The 19,637-nt window shown below is 45.2% G+C and overlaps 2 protein-coding genes across 6 annotated transcripts; both read right to left on the minus strand.

Moving 5' to 3' along the window:
- Positions 1-2,654: 2,654 nt before the first annotated feature.
- LOC149915212 (uncharacterized) lies at positions 2,655-12,902 on the minus strand. Its single transcript, XM_090122956.1, has 6 exons — positions 12,831-12,902; positions 12,560-12,657; positions 10,819-12,048; positions 6,792-7,543; positions 5,828-5,942; positions 2,655-4,439 (listed from the first exon to the last, which is right to left on the minus strand). The coding sequence occupies exon 3, from the start codon at positions 12,031-12,033 to the stop codon at positions 11,005-11,007; it is 1,029 nt and encodes a 342-aa protein (XP_089979082.1). The 5' UTR covers positions 12,034-12,048; positions 12,560-12,657; positions 12,831-12,902; the 3' UTR covers positions 2,655-4,439; positions 5,828-5,942; positions 6,792-7,543; positions 10,819-11,004.
- A 19-nt stretch (positions 12,903-12,921) lies between these two features.
- Positions 12,922-19,435, minus strand: LOC149915213 (RANBP2-like and GRIP domain-containing protein 8). 5 transcript variants are annotated; one of them, XM_090122961.1, is made up of 10 exons: positions 19,224-19,434; positions 18,087-18,154; positions 17,492-17,603; positions 16,573-16,725; positions 15,698-15,928; positions 15,172-15,317; positions 14,690-14,882; positions 13,630-13,809; positions 13,460-13,543; positions 12,931-12,969 (listed from the first exon to the last, which is right to left on the minus strand). In XM_090122961.1, the coding sequence occupies exons 1-6, from the start codon at positions 19,296-19,298 to the stop codon at positions 15,195-15,197; spliced, it is 762 nt and encodes a 253-aa protein (XP_089979087.1). In that variant the 5' UTR covers positions 19,299-19,434; the 3' UTR covers positions 12,931-12,969; positions 13,460-13,543; positions 13,630-13,809; positions 14,690-14,882; positions 15,172-15,194. The 5 variants fall into 5 exon arrangements, with proteins under 5 accessions (XP_089979086.1, XP_089979090.1, XP_089979089.1 ...); XM_090122960.1 differs by having other exon boundaries at positions 12,922-13,543; XM_090122964.1 differs by lacking the exon at positions 15,172-15,317 and having other exon boundaries at positions 12,922-13,543; positions 19,224-19,435.
- Between the last annotated feature and the right edge of the window lie 202 nt (positions 19,436-19,637).

Raw genomic sequence — 19,637 nt, forward strand, 5'->3', positions numbered from 1 at the left:
ACATCTCCTTAAGACATACGGGTCCTTGTACCTGTAACGTACCTGGTCCATACCAGGGCTCTTTCTCTGCCCCACAGTGGATGTGTGGGCCTCGAGAGTTATAGCATAGCCAGCCCTCGTACAACAGAGAGCTTAACCATGCTCATGCCTTGCAGAGAAGACCGAATTGAGAAAGCAGGATAGGAAGTTGTTAGCAATAGAAGTCACTCGCTCAGTGAGGATAAACGTGCCATGAGTGCCATGGGCAGCGCTCAGTGAGGAAGTGAGCCAGCTGCAGGGAGATGCTGCCCTCGAGAGCAGGGCAGCCGGAGATTGCCTCCAGCTGGGACCTGCTCACGGGTGAGAGGAGTTAAAGGAGCGCCAGGACAGCAACGTGGGAATGTGTGACCCCAAGGATGTGCGAATGTCCCCAGCAAAGGCAGCAAAGGGACGGAGCAGAGAGCGACGCTTCATTAGCGTGACAAAACACAGCCCCCATCCTCTCTCCCACGGCTGCAGATGTGCCACGAGAACGAGCTGTGAAACTGCCCACGGCCTGGCAGCCGGCTCGGGGCGTGCTCGCTGTGGGAATTGCTGCCCGGCACCTGAGGCTGTGCCGAAGCGGCCAGAGCCTGGCTGGAAGCCATCCGGGCAGCACCGCGGCGGCAGGAGGTGCAGCAAGGCCGTCCTGTGGCCAGCTCCGGGCTGCGGGCACTCGGCATCCCCTGCTCTCCCAGGAGCGACTCCCAGGAGCCCGGTTGCCTGCACCAGAGGTGGGAGCAGCCTGCTCCGCACCCAAGGTAGGAGCCCTTCGCGCCTCGTGCAGAGGAGCGCACGCTTCCTGCCCCCTGCCAGCAGCGGCGGGAGGGCAGCGGGGAGCGGCACCGGGCGGGGCGGAACCGGCGCTGCTGTAGCCCAGGCGGGAGCCCGGTCCCGGCTCCAGCTCCGGCCCAGCACGGCAGGTTTGCTGGGCCAGACGGGCTGCAACGAGGGGAGCAGCGGTTCCCAGGCGTGTTGCAGCCCGGCTTGGGCTCCGAGAGGCACAGGAAGGGGTTGGAGCTGGGACAGTGAGGAAGTGAGCAGAGGAGCTCAGCGTGCTCTGCTGCCCGGTTGGCTCTGTGTAACGCAGCCCAGCCGGGAGTGCGTTTCTCCCTCTGGGCCACGGCAGACACGAGATGATCCCGCTCCACAGCTCTGCACGCATGGATTGATGGCAGCTTTCAACTCCTCCTTTGGAGTGTCTGAATGGGAAGCCTCCAACGGGGGAATTTCCACTCCCCTCTCTCTCCCCGGCAGCCCGCAGTTTCCCTTCGGGGACCCAGCAGGCAACATCTGCCTCTAGCGGCCCTTCCAGCGTTCCCTTCTGTGCGCTTAGCGCCGGGCTGACGGCTCACCTGGGGTCGTGCAAACCCCTCCCGAGGCTTTTCTTCAGGCTGTCCCGGCAGCTGCAGGTGCCTTTAGCGCACACCAGCTCCGGCACTGGGCTGTGTAATAGACGCTGAAAAGCCGACAGCCTGCGGGCTGACTGGAGCACACGTTGTGAACGCGGCCGAGCAGCACGTCAGTAAAGCGCAGCCCGGGCTGCCCGGTGCAAAGGGCACACGCTGCTGAGAACGCCCCCTGGAAGTGAGCGCAGGGTGCGTGCTGAGCTGGATGGGGAGCAGCGCCCCCTGGTGGGGGACGAGGGAAATGCAGCCGCCGAGGTCCAGCCCAGTCCCCAAGTGTGGGGAAAGCGCATTTCTGGAACGTAGGTCTCACCCTATATGACTACATGACCCACATGACTATGAGCTACTTTACCAGCTCCTTTTGTATACCAGAGGCTTCCTCCCGCTTTGTGAATGGATTTGGCTTAGGTGAGGCTAAGATGTGTATTACAGTGTTAGGTGAGGGAGCTGTAGAGCTAGGGACAAAAGAACGTGGCATGATGCACGTGAAATGATTTGCTTTAGGGCATTTCATCATTGATGACAGTCCAAAAAGCCCACCCAACAATCTCTCCTCCTCAAAATTAAGACACTTGCACTTATGCCTTTGCAGGACAGATCTTTCCAGGTACAATCCCTTCCTGGTTTTGTGCAATTATCACCAGCCTCTGTTTTCAAAAGACAGGTGCCTGTGACAGATAGGTGAATATCTCCAGGAACCAAACTGAAACAATAGAAGCTAGGCACTTAATAAAAAATAATCCCTCACAAAGCCCACCTAAATTGTTCAGTATCTAAATATTTTTACAAATCTGGGTCATGGATCCCTAAGTTCATTTGGGGAGATGCCTATGTGGTCATCCTCACAGCGGTATGAGTCCCTTTTTAAAGCTGGTGGGGCAGGAAGCCTCCTCTGCATCTCCCAGCATCCCTGGCCTTTGGTTACTACTAAAAGGTTTCTCTTTAGCTCCTGTTTCATCTTCCATCATCACAAAACAGCTGCTGTAAGGTCTTCTTCCCATTTGGCCTCTGACTAATCACATCTATCCTGATGTCTGATAGAGAGAATGCCTCTTTGCGGTCTAATGGGAGCAGTGAGGGATTCAACAAAGGACCTTCCTTCCACTTTTAGAAAGAACTTTCATCAAAACGTAACTAAGCTAAGAAAACAGCTGAGAACTGCTTACCATCTCCTTCAATCACATGACTGCAGGGGAAACAGCTGAAGAGGAAGGAGAAACAACAAAGTTTTCAAGCAATGATTTTATTGACGGTAATTTCTCAAATGTATCTCAATAGCTTTCCTGTTTTATTTAAACTGAAATAAAAGGAGAAGGATGGCAAGTCTGATTTGGGTTTCCAATTGAATCTTGCGTCATCTAATTACAAATGTCTTCATGATATTAAAAATGAAAATATTTCTTTACATCTGCTCCACCCTCTACAAATATGGTTTTGTTTTGCTGCTTCCCTAATCCTGAACATCTGAGCATTTGAAATCCAGCAATGAAGAGTCACATACACATTTTTAGTAAACATCCAGCTGAACATCTGTACATCCACTCAACACACAACTCTTGCCTGGTGTATGTTCTTGCTCTATCCTGACTGCAATACTGTTGCTAATCATGTCATGGCATTTATTGTCTGCAGGGATGCCAGCATATTTCAATCACCTGCCCTTCATCGCTGACAAATTTAGGATCCACCTGCAAATTTGCAGAACTCCCAAATGTAATCCTCCTTTATTTATCCAAGCAGAGATGTGTACACAACACCTTGCACCTGGCTTCCAAAGAATAAAGGTCTATCCATTATGGTGCTCGACTGCACAGTCAAGGGAGTCTGGAGGGAAACGGTACAACTACATATACCTCTTCTTTAAATGCTAGGTGCTGTCCTCTGACAAATTTAGTCTTTGTTAGTCTTCAGCAACCGGATGAAAGAGCTGCTTGATGCAGCTCATCTTAACACACGGTCATCTTAGAATTGCAGCTGTAAGGAAGACCACGCCATTCAAAAGCTTTGTGTTAAACCACTACTCCTGAGTGGCAAGTCGTCTTTATGTTCTTCGGGAAAACTGGGTGTCATTAGCTGCTCTCATTTAAACATCTGTAAAAGCTTGAAACAGCTCAACATAAGCAACACTAAGCTTGAAGAGCAACTAGATTCTGATTAGCCCAGCTATCCTGAAAATAAGAATTACAACTATTGTTTTGTACTTTTAGATCACTAAAATAACATTCCTTTTACTGTCTTTAACATTTCAACCCAAAAGTTACAAAAAAAATGCACTGAAGTGATTCTGATACGTTATTAATGACAAAGATTACATTTTCAGCACCACTGCATCTTGTGAAGAAAGTACATGCTACAGGATATTAAAGTACATGCTACAGGATATTTTCACAACAAAAGGCCTAGACTGCTTATCTTTATAACTTAAATGGAAGATAAAGAAGTAAATCTTGTACAGAGACTTGAAATATGAACTGTCACCTAAACTGCTTTAGAGATACTTACGTGGCAAGTAACTGGAAGCCATAGAAACGTTATAATGCCCACTAGCACTACGTTTGTCACAGAACTTTACTGCCTTTCCATATATCCTGCTTCTCACTTGGTGACATTTTCTTCTGCAAGGACCTCGCAATGCTTCCTGGGACATCTCCTGATTTTAGCTCCGCAGGCAGAGGTCTTTTCTCAGTGGAAGATCAGGCACATCAAGGTTGAAAATGGGATTAGGAGATGCATTTGCTGATCACTGCTGCACACTTTTCTAACCCTTTCATGGAAGCTGATCAGCGATATTCCAGGTAAGTACGTTAACCTTTACACTTGTGAAAGACAACGTGTCAGCTGATGCTTACCCCCACGTGCCACTGTTTGCCCATAGCGTTCACCACACGTCCTTCAACTGGTCTTCTACGTGCTCCACAGATGGGGACGCCCATTTTGTCACGGCAGGTAAACCATATAATTATTCTCCTTTCGGTTCGTGAGCATCAGCAGTGAATTCCTTCCTGTTCAAAACTTCATTAATTGAGAGCATGAATAGAACAATTTCAACTTCAGAGCTTCCGTAGAGATCATTTAATTTTTAGCACTTGTTTCAGTAACAGGATTTATACTATAATAATGTCTTTAGCAGCATCAAATATGACAGTTCAATATGATTATTTTTTTTTAAACAAGCTTGATTGATTCTGAGAAAAGCCTGCTAAGTAGGATGCATCAAATCTCTATGAAAATAGTTACGGAGCTTGTCTCAAACAGGTTAGAAAGCTGTAGTCATGCCTGGCTTACATTCTGGCTCTCTTAGCACAGGTTTCTTTTAGATTTACTTAAATGTAATTGAAGGAAAGAAAAATGCACTCCTCTGCATTTTCCCCGTGATATCAAACATCAGAGAAAGAAAAATATAAGCTGACAATACCGCTGACAACACTACAGGTTGTTCTTCAAATCAGCCTCTGCCATGATAATGAAATGATAGCTTCCTTTGTACTAAAAAGCAAACAACTAGTAACGTGTGTTATATCCTACAATGCCCCCTCATCCATGCATCACTGGAGGATGTAAAAACATGCAGCTATGTATTCTGCAGCTGCAGAAGCTGATGAAACGAGATGAAGGAAATCTGAAAAGAAAAACACACTTTGTGCAACTCAACTAAAAGCAAAGAACATAGGCAAGATAATGACTGAAGCAGCCGAAGACAACCAATTTTCTGCCCTTTGTATTAGAAAAATAATGTCATTTTGCTGCTATAAGCAAGTTTGCACCCAGATTTCCTATTTCCTATGGTACCACCCTGTGCTGCAAATTGCAGTCTTTCATCCCGCCCCACTCCCATGCTTTACCCTCAGACTCTTCAGAAATTTAGATTGGAAGCTGGATGGCAAAACGGGCCCTAACTCTCTACATAACCACATGTACTGCATTAAAAGCATGAAATCAATGGCTACACAGTTTACTTAAAAAAAAAAAAAAACAAAACCGTGAAGGATCCCACTGAAATGAGCGCATTTATTAGTGAAAAAGGTGATAAACTGGACTCAAATTGGGGAACCCCTGTTGGGAAAATAAAAATCTATTTAAAAATGACAAAACTTCTGCATCTGATTTGTTTTTAAGTGTCTACCACAGTGTATCCTACTCATCCTGAAACATCACCAGGTACAAAACACACTTGACAGGAAATCTGGTGTTGAAGTAGACAAGTAGTTAATATTTTATGCACACATTTTAAGATATCCACTCTCAGTTTTGTGATGCATTCTTAGACCTTTTTCTCATAAAAGACACTTTGGTTACTCCATCTCAGCAGGAAAGCCTTAGGAACCATAACCTCTACATCCCTCCCAACTGTCATTCCATTTTCATCATTATCAGTGATAGAAGGAAGGGTGAAGACCCACCTGCCGTTATTCTTGACAAATCCAACTCCTGCCAATACTTGTTGGCAGATATCACAGCAGAAGCACTTCCAGTGGTTGTTCATAGCTTTAGTAACGCAACCAATAACAAACTCACCTGTAGGAAACATAGTAACAGGATGTAAAATGCCATGCTACACAAAGTTAAAAGAAGCCTGCAACTGAATTGCTAGAATTACATCACCTTGCTCCTCTTCTAGAAAAGGACACTTTTCAACTGTTGTTCACACAGTGTTGGCTTCTACTCCACTAGGCCTAGAATCAAGGCTTGAAAGAGCTCCATACTCAAAGCACAACAGAACTGAGTTTGGATGGCCCTGACCCTCCTGCGAGAAAACTCCTGCAGTCAAAGTACAGTAGAATACAAAGACACACAGAGATACAGCAGGAGAATGCACTTGCTAAACAGCAAATCCAACACGCACACCAATTTCTGATCTACCACAGAGTCCTGTGCTGGGAGGCACTGAGGAAGTGAGAAAACTACCATTTCATATTCTCTGCTGCACAGCCATGCCAAACACTCATGCTGTTCTCTGCACGCACGCTGCAGCCAAGGCCCTGAGCAGCGCAAACGCTGCCTGCAATACGTCGGGAGCTCCGCCTCCTGCTGCTGCCAAAGGCTGACACCCGGCTCTGAAGAGCCTACAGATCCAACAGCTGCCAAAGAGAAGTGATCAGGCAGATAACAGGTATGAACGAAACGAAGTCTAACATGCAAGTCTGTGGCATTCCCATGAAGTCATAGCTTTCCAAGAATAAAATGCGATGGTCTCTAGAAGTGTCGGGAAAGCTTGAGGCATCGCTGCTGACTGCAGCCCTGCTGATTTCGGCTACTCTCACCACATTCAAGAACTGGAAAAGCTCACTTTCAGGCAGGATTCATGGAGTGCTGCAGCCCAGATGGGTTTTTTCTCTCAATGAAAAGCCTTCACATTAAGCTTACCTGACATCGAAGTCACTAACTATTCTGTGAAATGTGGTATTCTTGAACCCACAAGCCTTTCTCCCCTGTGCACAGGGCCCTGAAATTTTCAGCTGTTCGAGGGACAATATTTGAAAGCAGCTCCGTGGTTGTGTGTCCTACAGGTTCGTCACTGGCAGAAACAAAATACACAACAACAGGGTTGGTGTCCTTTGACAGCTCCGCTGCCAGAGAGAGGTGGCCCTTCTGCAGCTCTGACAAGCTTTCCTGGCATTCTCCAAATCTCCTCTCAAAAGAATTAGCCAGTTCTTGAACTTTAGCTCTGACCCCAAATTGCTCTACTTTCACTTCACCATCTGAAAACAAATCCGAGATTTCCTTAGCTCTAGTCACTGCAGCCAGAGATCAGCAGCTTTTGTTCTGTATAATCTCCAGGGTAAAACAAAGCCAAACAAACTACAGAAGATACTGAAAAGAACTGTAAAAACCACTCAACCGACTAACCAGCATCACCTGTAGCTGTCCAAATTAAAACACTGTTTGATGTTTCAGAGGGCACTAAGTTCATTTCTTTAGCGATGACATGCTTTGCACACACCTCAAGAACTTGGTCCCTTCTCATAAGGATCCTGTAACACTTCTTCTGTGTATGGAAGAGGACCCTGAGCTCTCCAACACCGCGCTCCTTCCACTGAGCAGCATCTCTGGCCCAACTGTAAAATTTTGCCCTCTCTTTGAAGGGAATTCCTTCATCTTCTCCAGACTACCTCCACCTAAAACACAGCACAGTAATGCATGATTTCCCCCAGAAATTGTCACCAACAACACTGTTACAATTCTGACATCATAATCCAAAATTATTCGATGTTTTCCTTTCTTCAGTGGCTTTGTACCCACAGCTCTATACTCATCATGCACTGAAGTGACCGAACAGCCCTGCCTTCTCAAAAGGAGAGAGCCCAACAGATTTCAGCCTTTGAAATTCATTTTTAAGCTATCAAGTGTGCCGGCATATTTCCCAGTGAAATTTCAGGTCTGCTGAATGATGTGCTGAGTGATAACCCAGCACTGTTAGCATTCCAGGTGTTCCCCTTATGAAGGCTGCTAAGTAACTTAATACTGGCATTTGATCAGAATAAGAATCAACTGAAAATAATAAATGGAGGCCTCACAGCTGCGTATCCTCCTCACTTTATATGTGCACATTACTGCCTTTTAACATCCTTCAATTAACACATCTTCCACAGTTAAAGAAAAGCTTGAAAGAACTGGAGAAACATGTGACAGACAAGCATTTCTGAAGGAGAAAAAGAGCAGGCAAGGCAAGAAAGAAAACAACAGACGTCATAATATGATTAACGGATGAGGAAAGGCAGACAAGATATTGCAGAAAGAGGAAGACAACATTTTGCAGACTTCATCAGATTAACTGTTCCAATTAAAGGACACTACATACTGTTTTTTGGTGCTCTATCAGTCTTGCTTAGTCATTATACTAACCTGCAATTAAGTTCTATTCTTTACAGGAAGCCAAACTAGAAGACTACAGTCATTGTAAGCTTCTCCTCTTATTAGGCATACTAAGGTTAAACACGAAATCCAGACATGAACAACTGAGTTAAGCCTTACAAAGCTACATCAGGCTTCTTCAAGCAAGTTGTTCTACTTCCTAAAAAGCTGTATCACCACCTCCTGGTAAATTCTCTGACACGCGAGCAGTTTCTGTGGATTCTGCTTCTCCGCTGCTGGCAGCTGACTGCACAAATACTGTTGCTGTTGCTTCACTGGTTGATGGAGTATGTAATTATTCCTTACTTGTAGAGACTGAGTCAGTACGATTAATAAAACAGTAAGCAAATAAGCCATAAGAGCCTAAAGATACAAACTTCAAACTCCATTAAGTCTGGACACTAAGAATAACGACTCCCTCCAAAAAAACCACATTTTCTCTCTCCCCTCCCTCCCTTCCACAAATTGATAAATTTCTTCATTTAATTACAACAGCAGTACAGTAAAAACAAGATAGTAAGTTCTCAGTCTCCAACTTTCCTATAGTGCTACTAATGTTTCAGAACAGCTAACTACCAGGGATTAAGGGAAGTGAACAACTGGGGAAAAACAAAAAGCAAACAAGAATTGTTGTTGGAAGCTTTCAGACATTCTTCATCACTCTTAAAACACACACAGCTTTGACTCAACAAGAGACTGAAGTACCTTTGAAGCAGTACGATTCCAAAACAAGCACCATTTCCCTTGGAAACTGCTCTGAAATCACTTAACTCTTACATACCTGCTAGGAGGAATTCTACTAGCCAAAGCTGTTTCTACTTTAGGAGGCAAAGCTGTTTCCTTTCTCTCCCAGAGAAACTTAAGTTCTTAGTAGTACCATAGTTCCAGTGCCAGAACAGACTTGAGACACAGTCAAAGAAGTCAAGTAGTTTCTAATCTGCCAGACGCTTTATTTCTCACTAAGTGAAAATAGTCTAAGAATAATACTGCAACTTTATTGCCTAAACTTTCGTAAAGACTTGACTCGTACTTTTTCTTTGAGTTTTTACTTCTTTCTGAGAGCCTTCTGGACTGGCATCCTCCGCACTGCTACTAAAGCCACAGACAGACGTAGAAGGGACCTGTGGAGTTTCTCCTTTAGCGTTCTGCTCAGAAGATTTAGTTTCCCAAGCAGTAACACATTCACGTTTGACTGGGGGGCCTGCTGCAAAGCACAAAAATTAGTGGAAAACAGCTGATAAGACAGCTAAATACCGTGATCATTTTTGGCACATACATTATAAAGTAACCTAACGATATTCAGAACATCTTAAATGTAGAGCTTTTGAAATAACATCATTATGTAAAAAGACACTCATTCAGGATAACCAAGGAACTGTAAATCCGTCATACTTGGGTTTTCTGCTGCTATCAAAGAACCTCCATGCAATAATGAAGACTTCAATCTTGCAACTGCCACTACAGATACTAGCTTCCTTTGACATTTACTTATATTTCCGGTAGCTCAATACGTGCCACCTTTTATTAGTACACAGACACTCACAGCCTCAGAAAGAGTGACTGGCCAAATGGAAGATGACAGTTTTTCTCAATTTAAATATTGTAAACATATTGTAAATGTTGTCTGTTGGTTCTAGTAGCACTATACACTTTCCTTTTGAAATTCACGTCTCAGACCAAGAACAGGTCAGCATTTTCATATTGTTACAAGAATTATTGATGGCCATACGCCAAACAAAATACAACCACAGAGAAGAGCCATATGGGTATCATCTACAGAGGAAAAGCAAAACCAAGGACTGAAAAAGAAAGTAAGAAACAGAAAGCAGTCAGCAGCAGCGTGTGCTACCGATGAACTTTGAGCATTTGGAACTCCAGATGATATTAACCAGAGACTGAATAGAGCTTATTTCACAATACTTCTGGGAAGTACAAGAAGAAAAACCACGACAAACAAAGGCTCCAGCTAAAGATGTGAAGTTACTGGAAAGGAATGGAAGCAGACAAGAAGGATGCCTCCTAGTTGAAGGGATAATTCGAGTTGAAGCTTAAGCACAATTGCTGTTTTCGGAGTTTACCAGTCAGAGCGAGGCCTGAGCACAAACACTGCCAGTTCAACACAAAAAATGCACTGTCAGCACTTCACCCTGACATTTTAAACAACGCCTCGTTGTTTAAACAATATTAGCATCTCCTGGTTCTAGCAGTACCAAACTCCTTCCCTACAAAAAAAGCAACACTAAGATCAACTCTGACGCCTCGGACAGATTCCAAAATCCTACCCGCAACTCCCTTTCTCACTACAGAGTTGCACTGAGTCCCGCATAAGGCACGCTTCTGTTCTTACGTGCAAAGAACTACAACTTCATATTTACTCAAGTTGAAAGTCTAGGATTTGAAGATTCACAGACGTGCATTAGAACTGAAAGAAACAACATACTATTAAGACAGAAGAAGTAATACACAATGACCAGCGTTAACAAGTGACTGACTAATGAGCTGCACACTTGAATAAATTACTGGTTCAATTAACACTCACCTTTCTCCAGGATTTTAAACGAGAAGTTGGAGGGCCCACCCTGTGCCGAAGGAGCCGGCTGGGATGCCTCGCTCTCCCAAGGTTTCTGAGCAGCACTACAGCTTTTGGGTGGTTCAGCTACTCCCGCTTTTTCCTGCTCTGCTTTCCGAGATGCTGAAGTTCCTTCATCGCTCTTTCTTGGACGATTCAAGCTGAATCCAAAGAGGGAACCGGGGGCTGAAGTATTCCCAAACGGGAATGTCTCTTTGTTACTGAAAACGCTCCTGACAATTCAGATCTAAATACAAACTTTGGAGCAGAAACCTCCGTTTTTGCTGGCGTTTCAGAGGTGCTTGATACCTCTAAAGCTTCTACGGTGGCATCAGAAGCATCACCACCATGGCCGAGGTCGCTTCTCTCCCTGGTAGCTTCCTCCAGCACAGCTACAGCGTTGTTACCACAAGGAGATGCTTTGGCTGCATTAGTACGAGAAACATGAGATGTTACCAACGTGCCTTTCCCACGGGTGTGCTCACTCTTGTCCCTGTCTGCTGTTTCTTCAGACTGGAGTGCAACTCCACTACTCGAAGGCAGTTCGTTTTTGTCTTTTTCATCCATGTTTGTCAAGTCAGTTGTACACTCTTTGGATGGATCATCTTTCTTAGCGGTATTTTTACTGGACTCCTGTATACCAAATTTAAATCCACCGAGAGGCATCCACATTGAAAAATTACATCCTTCCTCTGCAGGCTTTGCTTCACCATCTGCAAGATTCTGAGAGGTACATGCTGGTGTTTTCCCTTCAAGTTTCAAGGAAAATTCTTGAAGAGATACTTCTGAATTAGTTTTGCTTGTATTCTGGCAAGCAACACATTTTGGGGCAGTGGGTTCATTTCTTACTAAACAGATGTCACAGTTCCACTGGCCTTCCTTTTTAGCAAAGGCAGATCCCAATTTGTCCTGTGCGGCACTAACACTGGATTCTAGAGGTTTTAAAACCACACGTTTTGTGAAATAGCCTGGTTCAGGCAGTGGTGGATTTGTGCTTGCCTGTGGAAGGCTGTAGTTGTAGCGATCACCACAAGGCAAAATGATTCCAGCAGATGGAGCATCAAAATGCCAAGGTGCGCCATACGTGTCTTGAGGAAACATGGCAGCGCAAGTGTTTCGCAGAGGTGGCGTGCGGATTGCTTGTTGATGAGCATATCTACGCTGCTGAGGTGCAAGTCCATCCATGCCACAGACAGGTGCCTAAAGAAAAAGCACCGTTACTTCCTTGTGGAAAAGGAGGAAAAGGGATTAGGGTGCTAAAGCCCATGCAACATGTACTCTTAATAGCAAGGCGTACCATAAAATGAGATTTCAACTCTAATCAGTTTTAACTAAAATCATACGTTCAAAACTTGAGTGGTATCTGAAAACACAGACTGGGGAGAAGCGTAAGCTGAATAGACTCATTTTTCTTTAGTATTTAAAAAAAAAAAAAAAAAATCAAGCCCCCATACTATTTTGGGGAAAAGAACAATGCAGACAACGAGCAGAGGACATATGTTAGCAGGTTAAAAACATGCTTTGCTGGCTGTTTCTCCCAAACCCAATATCCCAAAGCTTAGCTGATTACGGAACTTTCTGCCTGTCTCCAGCAGACCTCAAGTTTAGTAAACGCTCTCTAGGGAACCGCAGTTATATCCTGCTACACACAGAAACAAAACCAGTTCACCACATCAGTAGAAATGGCTTGAGCGGATTCGTATGTCCTCACCTTTGTTGGTGTTACACTGGTTGCAGCAGTTCTTTGAAGATACTGCGAGTTACAAGCAGGTGACTGGCTACAGTGAACAGATGGGCCAGAGGTAGCAACTGAAAAGGAACACCAAGAAAGGAGCTTATATCCAGTTTTTGTGATTACTGACTTGAGTGAACTTTCCCAGGGGACCAGTTTTACTCATTCATCTCAGAACACTGCAGAAACATTTTAAGAAGTCTTACTCCATTTAGCTAAGTGTTCAGTTAAAAATTCAGCATCAACTTACCCCTTAAAGGAGCTTCATGAAGATTTTGTGCTCTCCGATAACCATCTGACACTGTATCTGTTTCATAGCTTCCAGCAGGTCAGCAGTGAGATGATACATTTACACTGGAACTATTACGTTTCATTTCCCGTATTTCATTCTATTAAAGACAGTGTTTCAATTAAGAGCATGTAAACGTATTACATTGGTATTTGGAGAAAACCTAAGGAACGATCCCTACGCTCCTCTGCTATTTAAAAGCATGTTCAAGGTCTGAGACACACACACAAAAAAGATGAGTTAAGTGCTGCAATAACCTATGATCTTCCCATGCTTTACGAAACTGAGACTGTTCCCTGAAGCTAGAAATAAACCCAGAACAAAGATGACAGTAGCTAAGCTGAAGAAAGCACAACTTTCTGCACACACAATCCTCAGGATTGCTTCCCATATCTGAGTACCAAATCAGAGTTTGTAGGCAACAAAGTTTTACTCTTGAACTCACTTTAAGCAGATGTTTATAGCAGTTCTCTTCACTGAGTTTTAAGAGGTAGCCTGGTAAGGGAAGTTCAATGCTTGGGTCACAAAGTACTTACCAGAACAAAAAGATCAACCATTCTGCATCGAATATAGTGACTAAAGTTGCTTACCGTTAAAGCTTCCACATGCTGACACAGCTTTTGAAGTAAGGACTTGTGATCTTCTGCCCACTGAGAGAGAGTCTTAGGAGAAAACTGGAAAGAAAAGAAAAAAACTAATTGAACTTGGATTTTTTTATACAAACGTAACACTTCCCTAGAAGAGTAACCAGCTAATATACCTGGTAGGTATTTGTTGGCGAGAAAGAGAACTTCTTAGGTGATGGAATTGAATATTTTACTTCCACGTGTGCAGCTGGTGAGATATTTCCGGAGGCAAGACTTCCCTCTTCACCATTCTCTCCAAGCTCCTGGATCACTGCATTCAGCATTTCCGTTACAGCTTTAACAGATACCGGCAGCTAGAAATGTATTTGAAACGCAAGTCATGATCGCAATTCTTCCTCAGAGCAAGAGGCTGTGCTCTGATCTACGGCTGCACAGTTTGCAAGGCTTTCTGCACAGAAATTCTGGGTGTTTTTTGTTGTTTTTGTTCCCCCAGGAAAGCCCTATATCTGTTAACATTAACGTAAGACGACAACTCACACAAGCATTAATTCTTTTACTTAGTCAGCTACTGACGGGTCAGAGGAGCTTTTGTCAATGATCTTCATCAGGTAATGCTTTCTTTTAACAAGATAGGCTTTGCGTTCTTCTGGTAACGTATCACCACTCTCAACCTCTTCTGCCTTTCTTTGATAAAGCTAAGTAACAGCATATGGATTAGGAATAATCAGTCAGAATGTAAGTAATAGAAAAGCATTTTGAGGTAATGCAATTTACAAACTTACAATGGCAAGCTTCCAGTACGAAACCACTTTCTTAATAGCTTCAAACGCTAGTAAAGCATCATCTGCTGATTTTATTCCATAAAGCAAAGAATTAAGCTTGATCAAGCTCTGCTGCTTATGGAATTAGTATATGAGAGCTACTCAGGTCATTCCCCTCCCCCCCATACCACTAACCTTAATACTAGTTATTTTAGCTGCATTACAGAGAAGGGAATAGCCTATAGGAAACACACTCATTAGCCCTTAGTCACTTTACTTCTGACAAGTGAAACAGATGAGATTTTCTTCACACTACTTGAAATCTTTTAAACAAGTATGGAAGGGTAAGATTTGGACAGGAGACAGCCTTAAAAACAGTAGTTAGTTTTTGGAATGCAGGCGTTCAGTGCGCATACAGTGAGAGCATTCAAGAACTGCAACAATTACAGGCACAAACTGAAGAGTGACTTACGTGGAAACTTTTCAGATAACACAATGCTGCGAGTTCACATGCATCTCTCCATTGTGTCTCGTTGTTCTGGGCCGTTTTCAGCAGGAAAGTTCCAGCGTGCATGTAGAAGTGTCCTTTCATTTCAAGGAAGGTACGAGACAGCTCATCAGGTCCATCCGCACACGGCTTCACTGAGTGAAGCACACAATCAAAACTGGAACATAGAAAAGATTCATTTTCAACCAAGTCCTGGTCTCCCAGGATTTATACTAGACCCCTATCACTGAGTCTTCTCTGAGGCCTTTAGCTCAGACACAGCTTGCGGATCAAGCCTAGCAACATTTGCTCTTTGCAGTTAGTACAGAGGAACTCCTCTTCCATCCATAAAACAGCTACTCACTGAAAATGATGCCTGCTAGAAGTTCGGTGACCCAGAAAAAATATTCAATTTTTTTCTTTTTTTTTTTTCTTTTTTTAAATAAGCAGAACAGTTAAAAGAGTACCTTTCAAGGGCCCCTCTGCTTTGTCAAACATCTCTAGAAGCAAGCGTCATTTTAGCCAAGCTAGAATAGGCCAGCAGATGATCCTTCTTGACAGCTCTCCAATTATTTTTATCAGCCTCCAAGTCTCGTACTGATTCAAGATATTCCTAAAGAATAAAGTTCATCACAGAATGAGGAACCGCCATCCTTCTATGAAGGCAAGAGTTTCTCCAGAACTTCTTGCTACATAATCCAGTTTCCCAGGTGAGATGTTAACGTATTCTTCAGCAGCAATGTTCCAGGAACTATTTGCCTCAGCAATTCCCTCCCTGATGGAGCTGCTGTATCTAACTTAATACCTCAGCTAGAAACTAAACAACGCTTTAAGGCTTAAGAAAATCCTAAATAAATCACTGTTTCCACAGACATTACATTTAAAGGAGTTAAGCCACTTGAGAATTAGCTGCCCATTGTAACGATACTAAGAGAATAACACCGGTTTCAAGGACATGGGAGATTATGACAGGATCAAAACATGATTAAATACCTCAAATGTCTTTATGACGCACAAACACCACTCCAAGCTGGAGTCTACAGGTATTTTCTTCTCCGCCTCCTGACAATGAAGCACAGCATCTCTTAATCTATTATTTGAACGGTAGAGAGCAACCAGTCTGATGTTAAGGTAGGGATCGTCTGGTCTCGCATAGAGCTCGGTTTGAGTCATATCAAAGAGCTGATTCCAGCCATCTTCGCCTTTACGCTCCAGTAACTGCTCCTATCACATACGAAGGCAACACGTTAAAATTTCATTCTCTACGAGAGCCTCTTCAGCAACTATGTTACCTGACTGTTTTCTCATCGCCATTACAGGCTACATTACTCAAACTGCTCTGGAAAGCTGGTAGGTGCTACTGAGAGTTTGACAAACATTTTAGAAGTGAGGGAAAAAAAAAAAAAACACAAAACCCAAAGCTTTAGAGTTTGCATCCTGTAGATGCTAAGTTAGATGCTAAGTTAAGACTGTCAAACCACCTGGTTCAAAGATGACACACGTCAATACAGAACAGCTTGTCTAAAAAAATAAAATAACATAACCACACAAAAAATCCCAAAGCACAAGCCTCTCAAGACTTTGATTTCATTGCAGTTGTGCTCCAGAAAACTAACACCTGTACAAAAGTGAGATTGTATGACTGAAAGCATTTACACAGTATTAGGGAATAACAGCATCTCATACACTTGACAGTTTTCAACTCAAATTAAAAAAAACTAGAAAGCAGTGTAGTCATGTAATAGAGACAATACTTAACCTATCTAATCTTGACCTCTTGGATAATATTACTACCATGGTTTTCCCATCGCTTGACGCAACTAAAGTTTCTTCTAGGCACAGAACAGAGATCAGAAGCAGGAATTTACCTTCAGTCTGTAAGCAGCAGGATTCCCAGGGAAGAGCCTGGCAGCTTTCTCAACCCAGTACTCTGCTCTTCCATCAGTGATGTCGTTACTGCATAGTAACTCTGCAATCTTCAGTACAAGATCTTTCTGCATTGGATTCAGCTCCACAGAACGCTGGTTTTCCCCATGCATGCACATAAGAAAAAAGGTTACTAGTAACTTGATCTTGCAGTCCACGTAGAACAAGAAAGAAAACATGTCAAACATGTCCCCCATTAAACAGACCCAGCAAGTCAAATTAGAACTATCAATAAATACTTTCTCACTACTTTAAGAAAAGCCTTTTTCCCTTTCAAGAAGGCCACCATTGGTTTGTAACACCCAGACAACTGCTGGAATTCAGAACACCATAAGAGAAACAATGTCAAAACCAGCTCCTCTACCACCCGCTGCTGCTCTACTCAGACAGCCAGACCAGGGGTATCTCTAGCCTAACCTAATACGGAGGCTTCCGGAAAACAGAATTAAGTCACAAAGACTGATGGCACTCAGTCACTGTGCTGGCAACAAGACTTTTGTGTGTATCCTCTCCCTCCCCGGTGCCCGAATAATGAAACACAGACTGTGAAGTTCACATTTATATGCTTACCTAATCGGAACTGTATTTGCCCCATTCCCTCTACTTCTGAGGAAACAAACAAACAAAAAGCCCACCGCTAACAAGAAAACAAACAATGCAACTGAAAAACACTCTCAGTCCAGTCTTTCAGTAGCAGCCAGATTACTGCTGTCACCATAATCCCTACTGCAGAATTCTACAGGGCTCACATATTCTTAGTCCAAAGGGCAGCGGGAAGAAGACTATCAGAGCAGGAAGCACAAAGATCAAGTCCATTTACAAAGGAATAAAGCAGGACAGGGAGGTGAGTGAGGTGCTTACCTTGTAACACCCAAAAGCTTCTTCCGTGTTATCCTGAGCCTCGTAGATCTGTCCCAGAAACCTGTGCGCTTTGGGATCTCTCTCTCGGACACTGAGATAAATAGATGTATATCTACAGAGTAAATAAAGAAAGAAAGAAAAACCAGAAGGATCAGTATTCCTCAGTATTACAAGTCCCCCCACACCTTGCAGCTAACGTGGGACTTTAATCTGTCATACAGGACAGTTAGCTGTATTTAGTTCAAGGGGCTTGATCTAGATCTTCAAGTAAGGCACAACATTATTGCTACACGTACAGATGTTGCATATTTGCCTGCAAGCACTGGCCTTCATTAAATAAAGCAGTAGCTCACAGGAACTGTAAGAAGGACGTAACACGATGGCATAAAAGACATTTCTACCCGATGGGTTTTTACAGCACCACGTAACTACCCATGCTTTAAGTTGCCGTTTTAGGAAGATTTAAATGGCACCATATTTCCCATTTGCTGCTACCTTAAAACAGCATGACAACGGTCTTCATTTCTCCACTCTACTTCATTTAGCTTTCCCATCACACTTTAAAGAACAGAACAACATACGTAACGTTTATTACCTCTTAGCAAGTTCATATTCTTTTATCTCAAAGTACAGCTTAGCAAAAAAGAATCCTTTTAACGATCTCTGAAGAAAAAAAAACAAAGGGTACATTTTAAATATACAGTACTTTTGAAGTAATTGAGTAGGGAGACCCTTCTTTCCAGGGGTGCATAATACTTCCTAAAGTGTCTTCACAGTTATCAGCTCCAGTTCACTCCTTGTACTCTGGGCTTTGTTTTTGAAAGACACAGGAGTAAGAACATAACATTTCTTCCCAGTAACTGGCAAAGGCTACCAAAGCGAAACTGAGGTTAGTAGCAAAGCAAGTCCTCACACTTGTTACTTTTCACAAGCACACTTCCGACTAAAGAGAGGAGAATGGGGTCAGCTACATACAAGCTGTTTCTCTTGCAACCTATCTACGTTGCAGAAGAAAACAAATGCCACAAATCAAGCTCCTCCTGTCCATGCTTCTGTCACCTTCCTCTCTCGCCTGCCCCGCCTCCTCGTAAACGGGGCTGGAAAGGAATTTCAAAAGAAACGCCGGCAGCCTCGCACAACCCTCCTCTCCAAAATCAACGCAACAGGAAGACCAGCAGCTACTTCCATCACCGACCGCGCTCCACAGCCAGTCGTTCCAGAGAGCAGGGGATCACCCGGCTGCCCAGCCACCAACGCAGGCAGCAGAGCTATTTCCCCCCGCCTCTCCCTCTCTTCCTGCCGGCGTTTCACAACGCCGTCGCACCCACGGCAACAGCAGCCGCACAGCGGCCAAACGAGCCCAAAGCCGAACGGCACGCGTTCCCTATTCCGGCTCCTCGAGAGAGGGAAGGCCGGAAGCCCGGGGACCGTGCCCACGGAACGGGAGGGAGCCGAACTCCGCCCCGCCGCCGGGCTCCTTCCGAAGCCGCCGAGGGCTCAGCGGCTTTCCGAGGCGCGCAGCTGCGGCGAACCGCGTTTCCGAGGAGGCGACTCCGCGCCCGCCCGCCGGCAGCCTCCCTCGGCTTCGACTCCCCGCCGGAGGAGCCCGCCCTCGGGCCCGGCACCCGCGGGAGGGGCGGAGGGACGGGGCGGGCGGGGAGCGGCCCCCACCGCGGCCCGGGGAAGGCCGAGGGAGCGCCGCCGGCGGCGCCGGCCGGGCCGCAGCACTCACCGCTCTGGGAGAGGAGGCGGCGGCCTGCACGGAGGCGACGTACCGCTCCACCTCGGGCTTCGTGCGCCGTGCCATGGCCGGGAGAGGGAGCGAGCGAGAGGGAGCGGCGGAAGGCCGGCACTCGCGCGCCGCTAAGGGAGCTCCCCGCCGCACGCGGCGGAACGCCCTCCCTGCCGACCGCGGCGACGCGCGACGTCACAGCGCGGGGCGGGGCGGCGCATGCGCGGCGCCGAGCGGCCGGTTCGCGCTTGGGGCGGCGCATGCGCGGCGCCGAGCGGCCGGTTCGCGCTTCGCGCGGCGGCGCTTTGAGCCGCGGGACGTCGGGCCGCTCGGCGCGGGCTGCCGGGCGCCGCGAGGGGCTGCGCGCGCCGCCGGTCCCGTCCTCGGCCGGCCTGCCCTCGCGCGTCTTACGGA

Source organism: Phasianus colchicus, chromosome 22 (assembly GCF_987193195.1).
Source record: "Phasianus colchicus chromosome 22, bPhaCol1.hap1.1, whole genome shotgun sequence".
NCBI lineage: Eukaryota > Metazoa > Chordata > Aves > Galliformes > Phasianidae > Phasianus > Phasianus colchicus.

Bases quoted from the DNA above. Each gene is read 5' to 3' on its own strand.
- LOC149915212 (XM_090122956.1), bottom strand. From the start codon at position 12,033: ATGGATGGACTTGCACCTCAGCAGCGTAGATATGCTCATCAACAAGCA.
- LOC149915213 (XM_090122960.1), bottom strand. From the start codon at position 19,298: ATGGCACGGCGCACGAAGCCCGAGGTGGAGCGGTACGTCGCCTCCGTG. The intron at 18,155-19,223 runs GTGAGTGCTGCG...TTTTTTCTTCAG, and splicing joins CCGCCTCCTCTCCCAGAGCG to AGATCGTTAAAAGGATTCTT. The intron at 15,929-16,572 runs GTAAATTCCTGC...CGTATGTGATAG, and splicing joins CTGCTGCTTACAGACTGAAG to GAGCAGTTACTGGAGCGTAA.